Here is a 15,888-nt window from a genome sequence, read left to right as displayed (position 1 = left end):
GCAACACCAGGGTTTGGCTTAAGGGCTTCCCTCCCAGGTGAATTTAGAGCCTGCGAAAGGGGCTGGACTGACAGCCCTGGAACAAGAGGCCTCTGGTTAGCTCCAGAACAGGCAGAGCAACGTGTTTCAACCGTGCACAGCGCAGGTCAGTTGCTATGGTCCAGCCCATCCACGGGACCAGAGGAACCGCTGGATGGAATCAGATCGGGGGGCCAGAACTGCGGCTGGCCCTGCTGTCTATATAAAACATCTGATCCTTTGCTATTTCTGTGGATGGAGAACCTCCACGGCTACAGGGAGCCAACTAGTGCCGCTTGCGGTAACTCCTGTGATGTGACCATCTCCTAGGAATTGAATTGAGACCCACCAACTTATGGCCATCAAATGACTCATCGCCACAGCTAACGCTGCCCTCCCCAGCCAGGATCGGCACCCCTCCCCTGGCTGCACAGAGGGCGCTGGAAGAGGCCCGGGGACAGGCCGGCCGTGCCGTCGGCTGGACACCGGGCACAGCGGTGAGGTGTAAGACCCCTGCTTACCGGGCAGCCCTCGGGAAAGCGGTCTGTGGTGCACTTGAGGAAGTCGGGCCAGCCCCGCTCCCGCTCCACGATGGTGCACGGGCCCCGCGTGGCCTGGCACAAGGTCTGGCTGGGCAGCTCCACCTGGCCGTCCTCGCACTTGGGCATGTACACGGCGCAGAGCAAGGGCTGGATCGCGTCCCAGCAGCGAGGGGCGTTCCGCAAACCTGGCCGAAGGAAAAAACAGCAGTGGGAACTCGGCACGGGCTTAACACAGTGGCTCGGCACCGCCCTCTAGTGGCTGGGCCCAGTGACTACAACAGCCAACCACCTACAGCTCAAGGAGTTACTCTGTTAGCTCAACCCAGGACAGGCCTGTGCTTCTGGTGCTGAAACTCCCGGTTCAATCCCCGATGGCCACCACAGTATCTGTACACATGCCACTACTGGGACATGTAACGGAACCAGGTAGGTCTGACATGCTCCATCCAGCGCCGGATAATGGCGCGCACACAGCCAGTTTGTTACCCCCTAGCTCCCAGTCATAAAAACTGGGGTTTATTTTTGGACCTGCACTGTTAAATGGTGCAGGGAAAAGATCAAACTCCCAGCAAGCAAGTCCACACAACACTCCTCCACCCTTCCTCTATCTCCCTTAATCAATCAATTAATAGCTGTCAGGATGGGCTAAGGTGACCAGATGTCCCAATTTTATAGGGACAGTCCCGATTTTTGGGTCTTTTTCTTATATAGGCTCCGATTACACCCCACCCCCTGTCCCGATTTTTCACACTTGCTGTCTGGTCACCCTAACCGTGGCACGAATAGACCCTCAGTTCTCAGATATTCCAGCTGTTTCCTGTGTCACAAATCCACCGTATGGCAAGTCCTCGGATTATTATTTTTAGCATCACGCCAATACGTTGCCATTTATAGCACTCTGTGAATGATCTCCACATGCGTCACAAGGCACCGACATAACGCACCAGTGGAAGGCAGCCACCTCTGGGGTGGAGGAGGACAGCAGTAAGGAGAAGGGTATTTGGGGCTAAGATCCCAGGGGTAACCCTCCCTTCTTAGGACAAGCGCCAGAGGATGGTCAGCCTCCCCGCAGCACAGACAGGGCTTTTGAACCGACACCTCCTGTTAAAGAGACAGGCCCAGCGGGTTACATAGAGCAGGGATGGCCAAACTGACTGTCCGAGCCGCGTACGACAATTGTCAGAAGTTTGAGAGTCGGGGTGCCCTGCCGGGGTTTGGGGCTTCAGCCCTGCTCCAGCTTCAGCCCTGAGCCCCAGCAGTCATGCCCTGTGGGGTTCAAGCCCCTAGACCCCACTCCCCGCTGGGCAGAAGCTGGAGATGAGGTGACACATGGGGGTGGGCATGTGGGGGTCACGTGCCCCTCCAGATTTTTGCCAGGGTCACATGGTGCCACCAGGCCCCCTCCCTGCGGCCGTGGGGAGAGGCAGCGGCAAACAGCTGGGAGCCGCAGGGAGAGCCGCTGCTTTTTGCTGCTACCTCTCCCTGCGGAGCTAAAGCAGCGGCCGCTCCCTGCAGCTCCCAGCTGTCTGCCACAGCCTCTCCACGCCGCGCTAACACTGGGAGCTGCAGGGACTAGGGCAGAGGTGGGCAAACTACGGCCTGCAGGCCACATCCGGCCCGGGGGACCCTCCTGCCCGGCCCCTGAGCTCCTGGCCCGGGAGGCTAGCCCCCGGCCTCTCCCCCGCTGATCCCCCTGCCCCGCAGCCTCAGCTCGCCCGGCCGCCGGCGCAAGGCTCTGGGCTGCAAGCTCTTGCCGGGCAGCGCAGCTGCAGAGCCGTGGCCTGACCCGGTGCTCTGTGCTGTGCGGCTGGCTCCAGCCGGGCGGTGCGGCTGCCTGTCCTGGTGCTCTGGGTGGCGCGGCTGTAGCGCTGCCAGCCACCGGTGCTCCAGGCAGCACGGTAAGGGGGCAGGGAGCAGGGGGGGTTGGATAGAGGGCAGGGGAGTTCGGGGTGGTGGTCAGGGGGTGGGGGTGTGGATAGGGGTCGAGGCGGTCAGAGGGCGGGGAACAGGGGGGTTGAATGGGGGCAGGGGTGCCAGGGGGCAGTCAGGAATGAGAGGAGGGGTTGGATGGGGCGGCCGGAGGCAGTCAGGGGCGGGGTTCTGGGGGCGGTCAGGGAGAAAGGGTGGTTGGATAGGGCAGGGATCCGGGGTGGGGCAGTCAGGAATGAGAGGAGGGGTTGGATGGGGCGGCCAGGGGCAGTCAGGGGTGGGGGTCTGGGGGCGCTCAGGGGACAGGGAACGGGGCGGTTGGATGGGGCAGGGGTCCTGGGGGGGCCATCAGGGGGCTAGAAGGAGGGGTCAGATAGGGGGTGGGGCTGGGCCACACCTGGCTGTTTGGGGAGGCACAGCCTCCCCTAACCGGCCTTCCATCCAATTTTGGAAACCGGATGTGGCCCTCAAGCCAAAAAGTTTGCTCACCCCTGGACTAGGGGCTGCTGAGCGGAATGGGGGGTGGGGGAAGTAGGGTAACCAGACAAGTGTGAAAAATCGGGACGGGGTGGGGAGGTAATAGGAGCCTATATAAGAAAAAGCCCCGAAAATCGGGACTGTCCCTCTAAAATCCGGACATCTGGTCACCCGGGAGCGAGGGCATGCCTGGGGTACGTGACTCAAGCTGTTGGGGAGGGTGAACATTTAAATTGTGCTCCCCCCACTCTCAGCAGGCACCAGTCGCCTCTGGCAGCTGCCCTGAGCTCCACCACCCCACCGCAGGGCAGAAGCCCCGAGCCTCCCCCCACCAGTGGAGAACAGAGGGGACATGGGGGGGCTCCGCAAGCCGCACTTTAACCGTAGAAGAGCCGCAAGAGAGTCGCGAGCCCGGGTTTGGCCACGCCAGGCCTAGGGTTCCCTGTATCTAGCCAACGAGGAAGACAGGCTAAGCTGACTCCGCTGGGATTTGAACCTCCAGCTCCGGGAAATGGGTAGAGCACGGAGCCGGTTATGGACTGAATTACCCCTTAGTTGCCAACGAAAGCCCTACTTCAAATAAAAAAGCAAGAGAGATGAAACGGAGCGAGTGGTCGAATGGCTCCTGCCCTAGGCTGGGAGGGCAGCTTGGCCCCTGAACGGGGACGACCCCAGGGGATCCCTCTCCCCAGGAACAGCTCTTCAATGCTCCGGCTCCCCGTCATCTTGTATCAGTACCATCCGCCGCACCGGGTCAGCCCATCGGTCCAGCTGTTTGAAATCCATTGTCCCTCGGTGACCAATTACTGAATCTCCCGTGAAAGGCCAAACAAATACCCCACAATGCACCAGGACAGTAGTACCAACACTGTGATGTGGAAACCCTTCCCCCCCCCCCCCCGGTAGCGATGAAAGTGCGGCTCCCCAGCGGCATCGAGGCCGCGGTCCTGAGCCTGCAGCTGCCTTAGTATTTGGCTTCCCTGGCAGTGCAGGACGCTCGGTATCATCTCCGATCACGGGGCCGTTCCCTGCTGTCTCAATACCCACTGGCCACCCTCTGATGGGAGCCGCGTGCCTTCATGGCCAGCCGAGGCCCATCTGGGCTGGGGAGGCGGGTGGAAGATTCTGTATCTCCTTCCCTGTCTCTTGAGCTCGGTGACTGACGCGCTGAACGGCCCAACCGGCCCCGTGGGCCAGGCTGCTGAGGGCGGTAAGGGCAGCCCCTGCAGGGACACGGCTCCTCCTGCCGCGGTGGTTTGCAAGGGATCGGTAACCAGCGGCCGGCTCGCAAGCAGGCCCTGCGATTAGCCCGGCTCCGCAGCCCGCCTGCTAATGGGACTTGTTGAGATCAACAAGTGAGCGATTTGCACGGACGCTGGCAAAGCGGGTGAAGGATCACAGAGATGAGCTCACTGCAAAAACACCCGGGAGACCAACGCATCCAGAACACGACGACATCTGAACACATGTTCCCTCAGCAGCTTCTTCTCTTTGCCTGGCCTCTCTGCAACGTTAATTAGCTTTGTCTTCCCCTCCTCCTCTGTAGTGAATTATTGCTCCTTATGGAGAAGACAGTCTGGTCTAGTGCTTAGAGCATGGGCGCAAGTGTCATGACTAAGGCTCACAGAGGTCACGGAAGTCGCAGCAGGAGTTTGGGCGTGGGGGGCTCAGGGCTGGGGTGCAGGGTGGTGCTTACCTGGGGGGGCTCCCAGTCCCCAGAAGGGAGACAGGAGCTCCCCTCCCTCAGCGCCTAGCTCCAAGGGGTTCCCCCGCCTGCAGGTACCGCCCCTGCAGCTCCCATTGGCCGTGGTTCCCAGCCAATGGGAGCTGCAGAACCTGGGCTTGGGACGGAGCGGAGGCAGCACATGGAACTAGGAGCTGGGGTCCCCACTTCCCAGGAAGGGAGCCTGCCCCAGACCCACCAACCCCCACTCCCAGCACCCACAGCACCCCCCAAGGCCGCAACGCCCCCTCAGCACCTGCGGTGCCTGCCTGAGCCACGACTTCCCCCCTTGCTCCCCCAAGCACCTGCGAGGCCCCCAGGCTGAGACTCCCTCCCCAGCACCCCCCAAGCCGCGCCCTCCCCCAAGTTTTGATCGGGGGGTATATAGTAAAAGTCATGGACAGGTCGTGGGCCGTGAATTTTTGTTTATTGCCCGTGACCTGTCTATGACTTTTACTGAAAATACCCATGACTAAAATGTACCTTTAGTCATGACTCCTGGGTTCGCGTCCCAGCTCTGTCATTGACGGACCCTGTGATCTCAAGCAAGTCATTTAAACCAGTGGTTCTCAACCAGGGCTACACACACATCAGCTCATCTAGATATCGGCCTAGTGTTACAGCAGGCTGCAAAAAAAAGCCCCAGCGAAGTCAGTACAAACTCAAATTTCATACAGACAATGCCTTGTTTAGACGGCTCAATATACTGCGCACTGAAACGTAAGTACAATCTTTATAGTCCAATTGATTTATTTTACAATTTTACGGCAGAAAGGAGACAGGCAGCATGTTTTCGGTAATAGTGCGCTGTGACACGTTGGTATGTGTGTGTCTGATTGTGTAAGCAAGTCGTTTTTAAGTGAGGTGAAACTTGGGGGAACGCAAGACAAATCGGACTCCTGAAAGGGGGACAGTCGTCTGGAAAGGTGGAGAACCACTGATTTAAACCTCTTGGTTTCTCCACTCCCCCCTACACAAAATGGGGATAATACTGCCACCTCTCAGAGATAAGGGATAGCACTACACCTTTGCAGTCGCAGCAGGGAGGCTTCCAACAGGCTAGTTAGTGAGTGCCAGCGGTGACACCAGTTTGCCCTGTGGACACCTGTTCACTAAGAACTGGACTAGGACCAACAACATATTGAAGTGATTTCACTCAGGCCACTAAACTGCCATCCCTGCGAAGACAGCAGTCCCTTGAGGCAGCCCGTCCTCCAGAAATATAGTTCTTTGAAACACGCCACACATCGTTCACCTGTGGAACTCACTGCTTCAGGACAGAGACAAATAGTAAGATTCAAAATAATGATGAGACACGCATCTCACAGAACAAAAAGTCAGTAAGGCACGATTAACACTTTAACCGTGTCATGCCCTTACTTAAGAGAACATTTGAGTTGAGAATTTAAACATAAATTATTAGGCAATTCTAAGATGAAGGGATAAGACAAGGTCAAATTTCACCCAAAGTTTATAAGCTTTGTAAAAAAACAACCACAATCTCAAATGCTACAGTATTTTTTATTAAATGTAAAAATAAAATAAAAGAGAGACCACCTACAAGCAAAACTCCTTTTCAGCATTTGCAAAGTAACACCGTGGTGTCATGCAGGCGCCTTGGGGCTCGGAAATTATGAGAAAGGGGGAGGTGGAAGTGAAACGGATGATCCTGTTTTGCTAATCAAACCGATGAGAAATGCCAAGTGTGAGCAGCTGGCATAAGAGAAGCAAATTAAAATTTTAAATCATTTCCATGTTCATTATCTCACCTGTTGTTAGTAGAATAGGAAAGGCCGTTCGTTTATTAAAAACATTTGGATTTTTATCCTGACCAGCATTTCAGCATCAGTTTTAACTCCACCATTGGTGCCCCTGCCAATGTTGGCATACGGTACATATCCGACACGGCCCTGGGTCCTCACCCATCCCCCTCTTACAGGTCTGAGTCTTTCCCAGACCCCGCTCACTTCTAAATACGGGTCAGAGACTCCCTCACAACCTCACCCAACAGTTTATACCAGCAGAAACCCCCCAACCATCTTGCAATGGGCCTGGAAGGTCAGTGGATTATATCACCACGTGACAAGTTAGGGCTATATTCATGTGTATTGCATGGAAGCAAAGTTAGTCTCTGGAGAAGCGAGCATTTCCTGTCTGTATGCGGAAGGCTGGTAGGGGACATGTGGGTCTATGAACTGTACTGCAAAGTTATGCGTGAAATAGGTTGCGGGGGGTCTGTCTCCGGCTACTTCAAGAGAGTGGATGGTTACAGGACAGCAGCACAGGGGGCAGAGTTAAGGTTAATCTGGGAACGACAACTGCATGAACACTGCTGGCTCTGCATCCCACTAGATTTAGACTAAGGTCCCCTTGTATTTCTAAGGACCACAAAATCTTTTGCATGAAGTCCCCGGTGTCGTTTCAGAGCAAGCGGAGCATTTAAGGGGCCTGGGTTTCATGGGTATTTAGTGAGCGCGGTTCCTGAGCTCAGAGAGAAGCGGGCGTGGTTCCCAAGGAGCTGCAGTGTAAGTGAGACACAGACAGTCTTGTATGTGCAAGCAGGCAGAAGGCTGTGCAGTGGCTGAGGAGCGTGCCTGCGTCTGGCTGATTAACAGCAAGAGCGAACAAGCCCTGACAGGTGCTGGCTTCATGGACTCGTACACCAGAACCAACTTCGGCGGAAGATTTGGACACGGAGACGGAAGCGGCCTGGTGAGTCCCACAGGAGAAGGAGGAGATCCAAGGGGTAGCGGCCTGGAAGAAGGTGGGAAGAGATGGGCGGGCAGGAGCTGAGAACAAGGATGGAGGGAGGAGAGGGTGTTGCCGTGTGGGGACTCGGAGGGGAGGCAGCCACTGAAGCAGATGGCAAAGTGAACATAGAGGCCGAGGGGTGCGGCTCACGTGATGGGAGTGGAGGAGGCATCCAGGCTGGGCACAGGGAGCTTTTCAGCAGCAACTGGGCGAGGAGGCAGAGGGAAAAGTTCAGATCAGGCGTCCCCACCTGAAATGTGACAGGGGGACATCCTGGAGGGGGATGAGAGGGGAGTGTGAGCACAGACTGGGAGGCGAAGACGCTTATTTGGGGCTGAACTGCTGAAGCCTGCTGTTCGAACCAGAACGATCTGAGGTCTGGGAAACCGGCCTTACAGCGACAGGCTAGAGACGCTCAGTCTATTTCATTCACCCAAGACAAGGCGAAGAGGTGACAACGACGGTAGGGGGAAGACATTTGCTAGCAGAGGGCTTGGCTGTCTAGCCGGCCTTGATTCTGCAGCCTGCATTAACCACGCACCAGCCACAGAACGCTGAGGCTCTTCGACTCACTGTCTGTGCTAAATGAGCCACAAACACACCCAGATAAGACACACCCGAGAGCCTCTCTCCTCTCACTCCTAGCAACAAGCAGACCACGCGGTCTCAGCGCCAAGGGGAGTCCGGTCCAATGGTCAGAATATGGACCTGGGCGCCAGGACTCCTGGGTTCTATCCCCACCTCTCGGAGCGGACCTGGTTTCACTCCCAACTCTGCCACGGATTCTCTGTGTGACACTCTGCCGGTCACATCACCCGCCCTGCAACTCGGTTTCTCCACCTGCCAAATAGGGATAACACTTCCCTAGCTCACCGACGTGCCTGTAACATGCACCGAGATCCTCAGTTGGAAGTCACTAGAGCAGACCCATGCATTATACACACCAGGGTTAAATACACAAACATCCGATATTGATCTTGGGGGTGTGGGGCTCATCTTATAGGCTGGCCACTGGGCTGACTCCATGGGGGAAAGATCTTCTATCCTCTCTGCATTCACTCCAGCTTTCCTGCTCTGCTGCAGGGCCGTGATCACAGGGCTGGGGGTACAGCCGGGGCACCCCGTGAAGAAAGAAAAGGCAGCTCCCGGGCCACCCCGGGAAAGAGCACGTCTTCCCTCTCTGCATACGGGAGCTTTTTAGTACAACGTCTGCCTGGAGTAGGAGCCGCCTGGAGAATGCCCCAGTGCACTGAGCCACTCCTCACTTCATCCGCCAGTCCAACACACACTGTGCGAGCAGGGGAACGCAGGGGCCCCCGCACCCTTTGCTTCCCAACAGGGGCGCCTTTCCTCCCTCCACACAGGCTTCCCCTCCCAGCGGACACCGAGGGCTGGGGAAGGGATCCTAGAACCGTTGCCAGCCAGGAGGCAGGGCTGGCCCCTTTCCAGAGAGCTGCAAACGCACCGTTTGCCTGCGCCTATTGGAATCTGCGTCAGCTGATGCCCTAGGCCCCAGTGTGCTGCAGCTGCCCGACCCCTCCACAGAACGTCACAGTCCCTGGAGGATATCAAGCCTCGGAGAAAGGCCGGCATTGCTGGAAGAAGATTTCTGTGGCAACCGCATGCCAGGTTTTCCAAAGGGCTCAGCGCTGGCCTAATTCCGCTCTCACTGAAGTCAATGAGACTCCCATTGGCGTCTACGGGAGCTGGGATAGGCTAACGCGGAGGGGTTTTGAAAAGCCCCAACCCGACAGCTTCTTCAAGAAGTGCAAGCTGCAGAAAACCCGGCTGCCCGCAAAGAAGTCGTGACGTTGGCTAAGGAGACTCACCCCCACTGATCCAACGACCCAGCTCCGGCCGGCTTCCAAAGAAACCTTTAATGCTTTTTGTATTTAGAGATTAAAAAAAAAAAAAGTCAAATTAAGCCTATGCACTACTTGGCATTGAAACCTAAAGACACGTTCAAAGGGGATCCAAACAGGGCCGGGAGCGGAATGGGTCTTTTTACTTCACTAGCATCTGCAGATCACTGCAGCTAAGGGAAAAAAATGACCTGTCAGTGCTTCAGGCCACGAATTGAGGGAATCAGGAATAAATTTCTTCCCATGATTCAGTGTTGCTCTATATTCACAGAGTTCAAGGCCCGATGGGGCCATTAGATCAGCCTGCCCTCCTGTGTAACCCAGGCTGTGACATTTCCCCCCATTTCCCCGGGGCTGAGCAAGTAACTTGCATCTGACATAAGTGTATCTTCCCAAAAGGCCTCCCTCCAGGTTTGATGTGAAGACAGCAAGAGCTGGAGAATTCACCATTTATTAAAGATGACGTTAGGACCCTGTATTTCCTCCCCACGGATACCCTTATACGCTGTAATCAAGTCACCTCTTAATCTTCTTTTGGACAAGCCAAACGGACTGAGCTCTTTCGGTCTCACTGTGAGGCATTTTCTCCAGCCCTCGAACCACTTCTGTGGCTCTTCTCTGCCCCCGCTGCAATTTTTCAACATTCTTTTTAAAACGCAGACGCTAGACCTGGACGTGGTAGTCCAGTATTTTGCCATCGACAGAGGTAAAATCACCTCCTTTCGCCTATTCCCCACCCGGCCTTTATGCATCCCAGGCCCACGTTAGCCCTTTTGTCACAGGATGGCACTGGGGGCTCACGTTGAGTAGCTTGCCCACTTCCACAGACACTGCGTTCCAGGATGCAGTCCCCCATTCTGTGCCTACATCCCACGTTCTTTGTTTCTAGGGGTAGAACTTTGCATTGGTCTGTATCAAAACACATATACAGAGTTGGGTTCTCATGCTGCACCCATCACCATGGTATCGGCACGCCAGAAATACATCGTATGGTCCTTTTCGTCTTCCTCTAAAGCACACGGCATGCCAGATGAACCACTGGTTGACTCAAATATGGGCATCTCTACCTTCCTAGAGCTATAACTCCCCCCGTCCCCCGCAGATATCATCCTTGTATTGAGGGATAGCCGACGAAAGCTATAACTCAGGCAAATTTGGGATACAGTGTCCAGTGGGCACAGCTAAAGAAGCATCCAATCACACTAACCAGGCCCTCCAGCACAGAATCAGAGACCCCTAGGGTTAGAAGGGACCGCAAAGGTCATCCGGTCTAACCCTCTGCCAGGAGGCAAGATAAACCACCCAAGACAGATGGCTACCCAGCCTCTTTTCGAAAACCTCCAGTGAAGGAGATTCCCCGACCTCCCTAGGCGTCTGTCCCATTGTCCTCCTGGTCTTACAATTAGCAAGAGTTTCCTGAGATTTAATCTAAATCTGATTCCTGGTAGCTGTGTCTACAGGCAAACAGTCCAAAAAGGAGAATATACTAATAGTAACAGCGCAACACGAGTTCAGGCAGGGACAATAGTAGCCAGGTATGGCCCTCATACACTGCAAGCCAGTTGGTGCTGTTGGTTTCCTCCATCTATGATACATGGACGTCTTCCATCTTTAACGAGGAGGCACATCCTATGGACACTGCTTGCCCCGCGTCCAGTGCCTGGCCCCGTTGCATGCAGGGCTCCGTAGTTTCGACAGTATGCACACAGATACTAAAGCTGGGGCCAGCTTCAGTGCGCACCAGCTAACGCAAATTAGATTTGGCGCGTGGGATCCTGGCAGATTGCTAGTGCAAGCGTTGGCTAGGGAAAGGTTGGCTGCCCCCACGCCGCAGGGCGCGCTGATGAGTGCTCAGAACGAACGGGGCGCACCAGACCACCGGGGCAGCAAAAGCTCGTTTCGTTCGGCGAGCCGTGATTTGATCGTGGCGAAACCCGCCCGACGCACTCGGAGAGGGAAGTTCTCCATTCAGCCACCCACCAGGTACAGCCAGGACAACAGCCCCAAACCAGTATGTCTAACTCCCGACACCCGCCCCAGGAGGCTTTCACGGCCCACTCTCTTGGGAGTTCTAACGAGGGGGCCACCCCGGTTTTGTTTCCTAGGAGTTGGGCTGAGACCAGTGTCATATACCAGGTGATAACTTACAGCTCCTCCTGACACCAGCCAGGTCAGAACTGGCCTGCTAGAGATCCAGGAACGAGACAATGGCTCATTACCAGTGACTCTCAATCTCTCCAGACGACTGTCCCCCTTTCAGGAGTCTGTTTTGTCTCGCGTACCCCAAGTTTCACCTCACTTCAAAACGACTTGGTTACAAAATCAGACAAAAATACAAGCGACCCAACGCTCTATTACTGACAAATTGTTGACTTTCTCATTTACCATATAACTGTAAATAAATCAATCAGACTATAAACATTGTACTTACATTTCAGTGTAGAGGATATCGAGCAGTCTAAACAAGTCATTGTCTGGATGAAATTGGAGTTTGTACTGACTTTGCTGGTGCCTTTTTTGCAGCCTGTGGTAAAACTAGGCCAATATCTAGATGAGTCAATGTACCCCCTGGAAGACCCTTGCGTACCCCTGTCCTAAGCCACCCAATTCCCCCAGCTCCCGCATTTGCACTTGACCAATTCCCTCTCCATCTTTCCACCCTCATCCTCCAGGGACAGCGGCCTTTGGAGGGTTCCCCCTCCAGGGCTGGGAATCAGCTGCTGCTACGACCTGGATTCATGGAAGCCCAGGCTCTGTGGAATTGTCCCTGGTAACTACTGGCTCCTACCTGTTTAGATTACAGACAACAATGGAAGGTTGGTCTTAGCCCTCCTGGCTGCAGGGAAGAACACTGATTTACCGGGGCAGAGCAAAGCCACCCTCCCTTCTGCCTCGCGGATCAGCTGCGAAACTGCCCCCAGCTCAGTCCTGAGGGCAGACCAGCGGCAGGAAAAAACCCAGCCTGGGACTCCGGACCTGGCTGGAGCGCGCGGCACCCGCAGAGCAAGAACCACTTTCCCCTTTGCACTTCCAAGCGCAGACCTGCTCAGGGAAGCCACCGGTGGGAATGACCAGTTGCTTTCCCGGCCACACCTGCACATCCGAGCGCCCCACCCAGCGTGCCATCCACGGTCCCACATAGCTTGGCACTGTCTGAACCTAGGGTCACTGTAGGGCTGGTGTGACGACATACTGTGCGCTGGCAGTGGGGACTGAACCCTGGATCGTCAGCACCAAAAGTACAGACCTCCGATGCTCGTGCTAAGGAATCCTGCTGCCAGCGGTAGAAGGCTCTCACCACTTAGGTAGGCCCAGCCACTTTAAGCTGGTGCATTACAGCAAGGGGAATAAAGGGAGTCCAGGATACATCTGTAAGGAGAACTACACTCCCCTGTGACCCGCCCCCCCAATTCCCCAAGCCCCCTGTGAGCTCTGCTTCTCTCCCCACTGCCGCCTGCACTCGCCCACCCAATGCCCAAGTGATCTACCCCTGTATGGCGTGCCCTAAAATACCCCCTCCTTTTAGACCCACTGGCCCCGTAACACCCCTGTGTGGCCTGTCCCCATGCTCCTCCAGGCTCCCTCTGAACTTGTCCTTTGCCCCCTCTGCCCTTCCCCCCCAATACCTCCTGCATTTGCCCCCAGCGCCCCATGATGTGCCCCCTCCCCCAAGCCTCCTGTATGACCTACCCCTCCCTTCCCCCATGACCTGCCCCTTCCCCCAATGCTCCCTACATGACCTGCCGCTCCTCCTGAATTTGCCCTGCCCCGTGCATTTGCCTCCTGGCCCCATAGCCTATCCCTCTGCATTGGTCCCCAGCACCCCATGCCCTGCCCACTCCCCCTGCATTACCCCCCAGCACCCCATGCCTTGCCCGCTCCCCCTGCACTGGCCTCCAGCCCCCATGTTCTGTCCCCCCCACATTAACCCTCAGCCCCCTATGTCCTGCCCCTGCATTGGCCCCCAACGCCCTGGCCCTCCAACCCCCCATGCCCTGCCCCTCTCCCCCTGCATTAGCTCCCAGCCCTCTATGCCCTGCCCCTCTGCATTGGCCCCCATGCCCTGCCCCCTTCCCCTGCACTGGCCCCCAGCCCCCCCGTGCTGTCCCGCCCCACATTAACCCTCAGCCACCTGTGCCCGGCCCCTGCATTAGCCCCCCCAAGCCTTGTTCCCCTCTCTCTGCACTGGCCCCCCATGCCCTGCCCCTGCATTAGCCCCCCACCTCCCATGCCCTGCCCTCCCCCCCTGCATTAGCCCCCCCGCCCTGCCCCATGCCCTGTCCTCCTCCCCCTGCATTAGCCCCCCCGCCCTGCCCCCCATGCCCTGCCCTCCTCCCCCTGCATTAGCCCCCCATGCCTTGTCCCCCATGCCCTGCCCCCTCCCCCTGCATTAGCCCCCCCATGCCTTGTCCCCCATGCCCTGCCCCCTCCCCCTGCATTAGCCCCCCCATGCCTTGTCCCCCATGCCCTGCCCTCCTCCCCCCGCATTAGCCCCCCCCAGGCCCTGCCCTCCCCTCGTACCGGACCAGAGCAGCAGCTTGTCGTGCGCCTCCTCCTGGGAGCCCGAGTCGGCGGCCAGCAGCGTGGAGGTGGCGGCGTAGGGCAGCGCCGAGCCCAGGCAGGCGTTGGAGCGGAGGCGCTCGCAGGGCGCCGCTCGCTTGCAGCGGTCCCGGGCGGCCGAGGCGTTGAGCTGCGCCCCGCGGCAGGCGGGCGGCCCCGGGCCCAGACTCAGCTGCAGCAGCAGCCCCCAGAGCAGGGGGCCCCGGGCCCAGCCCGCCGGGGCCATCCCCAGCCCCCCGCGCCCCTCCTCGCCTCCCCTAGGGCGAGCCGGGCCCCGGGGCCGCGGGCCACTTTGCAAACTCCCAGCCATCTTGGGCCGCCTCGCCCCGCGGCCCCCCCGCGCCCAGGATCATCCTAGCGACCCCCCCTCCCCCAATACCCCCCCCTCAGCCTGCCCCCCCCAGCGCTCCCCGAGCTCCTCAAAATGTCCCGCAGGAGGGAGGGACGGGCCTTGAAACGCGGCTCCCCCCCCCGCTCCTTTTCTTGCGCGCAACAACTCGAAAAGTTTGCAAAAAAGTTGGCAAGAGAAAGGAGGAAAGTTGGAAAACAGCCCCCCCCCCCCCGAATCCGCCGCCGCCCCCCCCCCCCCCGAATCCGCCGCCGCCGCCCCCCGGAATCCGCCGCCGCCTCCTGCTAGAAACTTGTCTTGCGCCTTCTCCTTTCCTGCCTCCTTTGTTGTCTTGGCTCCTTTCTCAGGAATGCACAGGCTGGAGGGAGCCAAAAATCGCGAGCGAGAGGGGCCCTCCCCCTGCTCCGCACGGAGAGCGGCAGGGGAGACGTGGGGAGCAGAAAGGAAGCCCCTCGCCTGGCTTCCGAGCAGCGGGGATCCGTGCAAGTAACGGGGAGGGGGGTCCCCCCAAATCGGGGACCGGTCAGCCGGCAGGGAGAAGAAAGCCGGAGCTCCCCCGAGGCTAAGGGAAACCCCTGTGGCTTGAACTCTGATGGCACATTTTGGGCAGGACAAAGGGACTGCACAGTGCCCCAGAGCAGGCTGTGTGTGTGTGTGTCTAATTCCAACTCCGGTTTGTTCCACTTCCAGGCGCTGCCCTTTGGCATCCGAGCCGGATTCTGCTCGCTGCCCTCTGCCAGGGAAGCCACGTTCATACAATCATAGACTATTAGGGTTGGAAGAGACCTCAGGAGGTCACCTAGGCCAGTTCTGGAAGCGCCCTGGTTTTCAAAACGACGGGCACCCGTGATTTGTAAAAAGCCGCTGGGAGCCACAACCGCCATCTGAATCCTTGCGCCGAATCTGCCCTCCGTTCAACGCCTTTGTCTGCGGACCCTTTTTTGGATCGTGGAGTTCAGACCCTCCCGGGCAGCGGTTTTCAAGCCGTGGTCTGTGATAACCCCTGCTGGTCCGCAGACTGTCTAAGATTTCCAAAGGGGGCCGCTCCTCCATCTGAAAATTTTTAGGGGTCCGCAAATGAAAAAAGGTTGAAATCCCCTGATCTAGGGCAGTGGCTTTCAACCTTTCCAGACTCCCGTACCCCTTTCAGGAGTCCCATTTGTCTTGCATACCCCCTTCTCTACTTCCACACCCCTCACTTAAAAACTACTTGCTTTCAAAATCAGACATAAGAATACAAAAGTGTCACAGCACAGTTACTGAAAATAGTGCCGACTTTCTCATTTTTACCATATAATTATAAAATAAATCAATTGGAATATAAATATTGTACTCACCTTTCAGTGTATCGTAGGTAGAACAGTATAAACAAGTCATTGTCTGTATGAAATTTTAGTTTGTACTCACTTTGCTAGTACTTTTTATGTAGCCTGTTATAAAACTAGGCAAATATCTAGATGAGTTGAGTACCCCCTGGAAGACCTCTGCGCACCCCCAAGGATATGTGTAGCCCTGGTTGAGAACCACTGATCTAGGGCAGTAGTTTGGGGCTGCTAATGCCCCTCCCCCATCAACCTAAGGTTTTTGGAAGTTCCCCATCTCCGGCCCAGATCTGTGATCATTCATTGCCAGTAAATCCTTTCCGTGGATTTTGTATCACTCCAGAATGTATTTAAA

General features: G+C 56.8%; 1 protein-coding gene across 1 annotated transcript in view; it reads right to left on the bottom strand.

Annotated features, from left to right (window-relative positions):
- SMO (smoothened, frizzled class receptor) overlaps window positions 1–14,217 on the bottom strand; it is a 30,156-nt gene extending 15,939 nt beyond the window's left edge. Inside the window, exons 1-2 of the mRNA XM_065552099.1 lie at window positions 13,824–14,217; window positions 540–745 (exon numbers count right to left, since the gene is read on the bottom strand). Coding sequence (XP_065408171.1) covers window positions 540–745; window positions 13,824–14,172 — 555 coding nt within the window. The 5' untranslated portion in view covers window positions 14,173–14,217. The remainder of the gene's footprint in view (window positions 1–539; window positions 746–13,823) is intronic.
- Between the last annotated feature and the right edge of the window lie 1,671 nt (window positions 14,218–15,888).

The sequence above is a fragment of the Chrysemys picta genome, chromosome 1 (genome assembly GCF_011386835.1).
Source record: "Chrysemys picta bellii isolate R12L10 chromosome 1, ASM1138683v2, whole genome shotgun sequence".
NCBI lineage: Eukaryota > Metazoa > Chordata > Testudines > Emydidae > Chrysemys > Chrysemys picta.
Note: the sequence above shows the minus strand (reverse complement) of the source record. Positions and strands in the feature narration are given on the sequence as shown.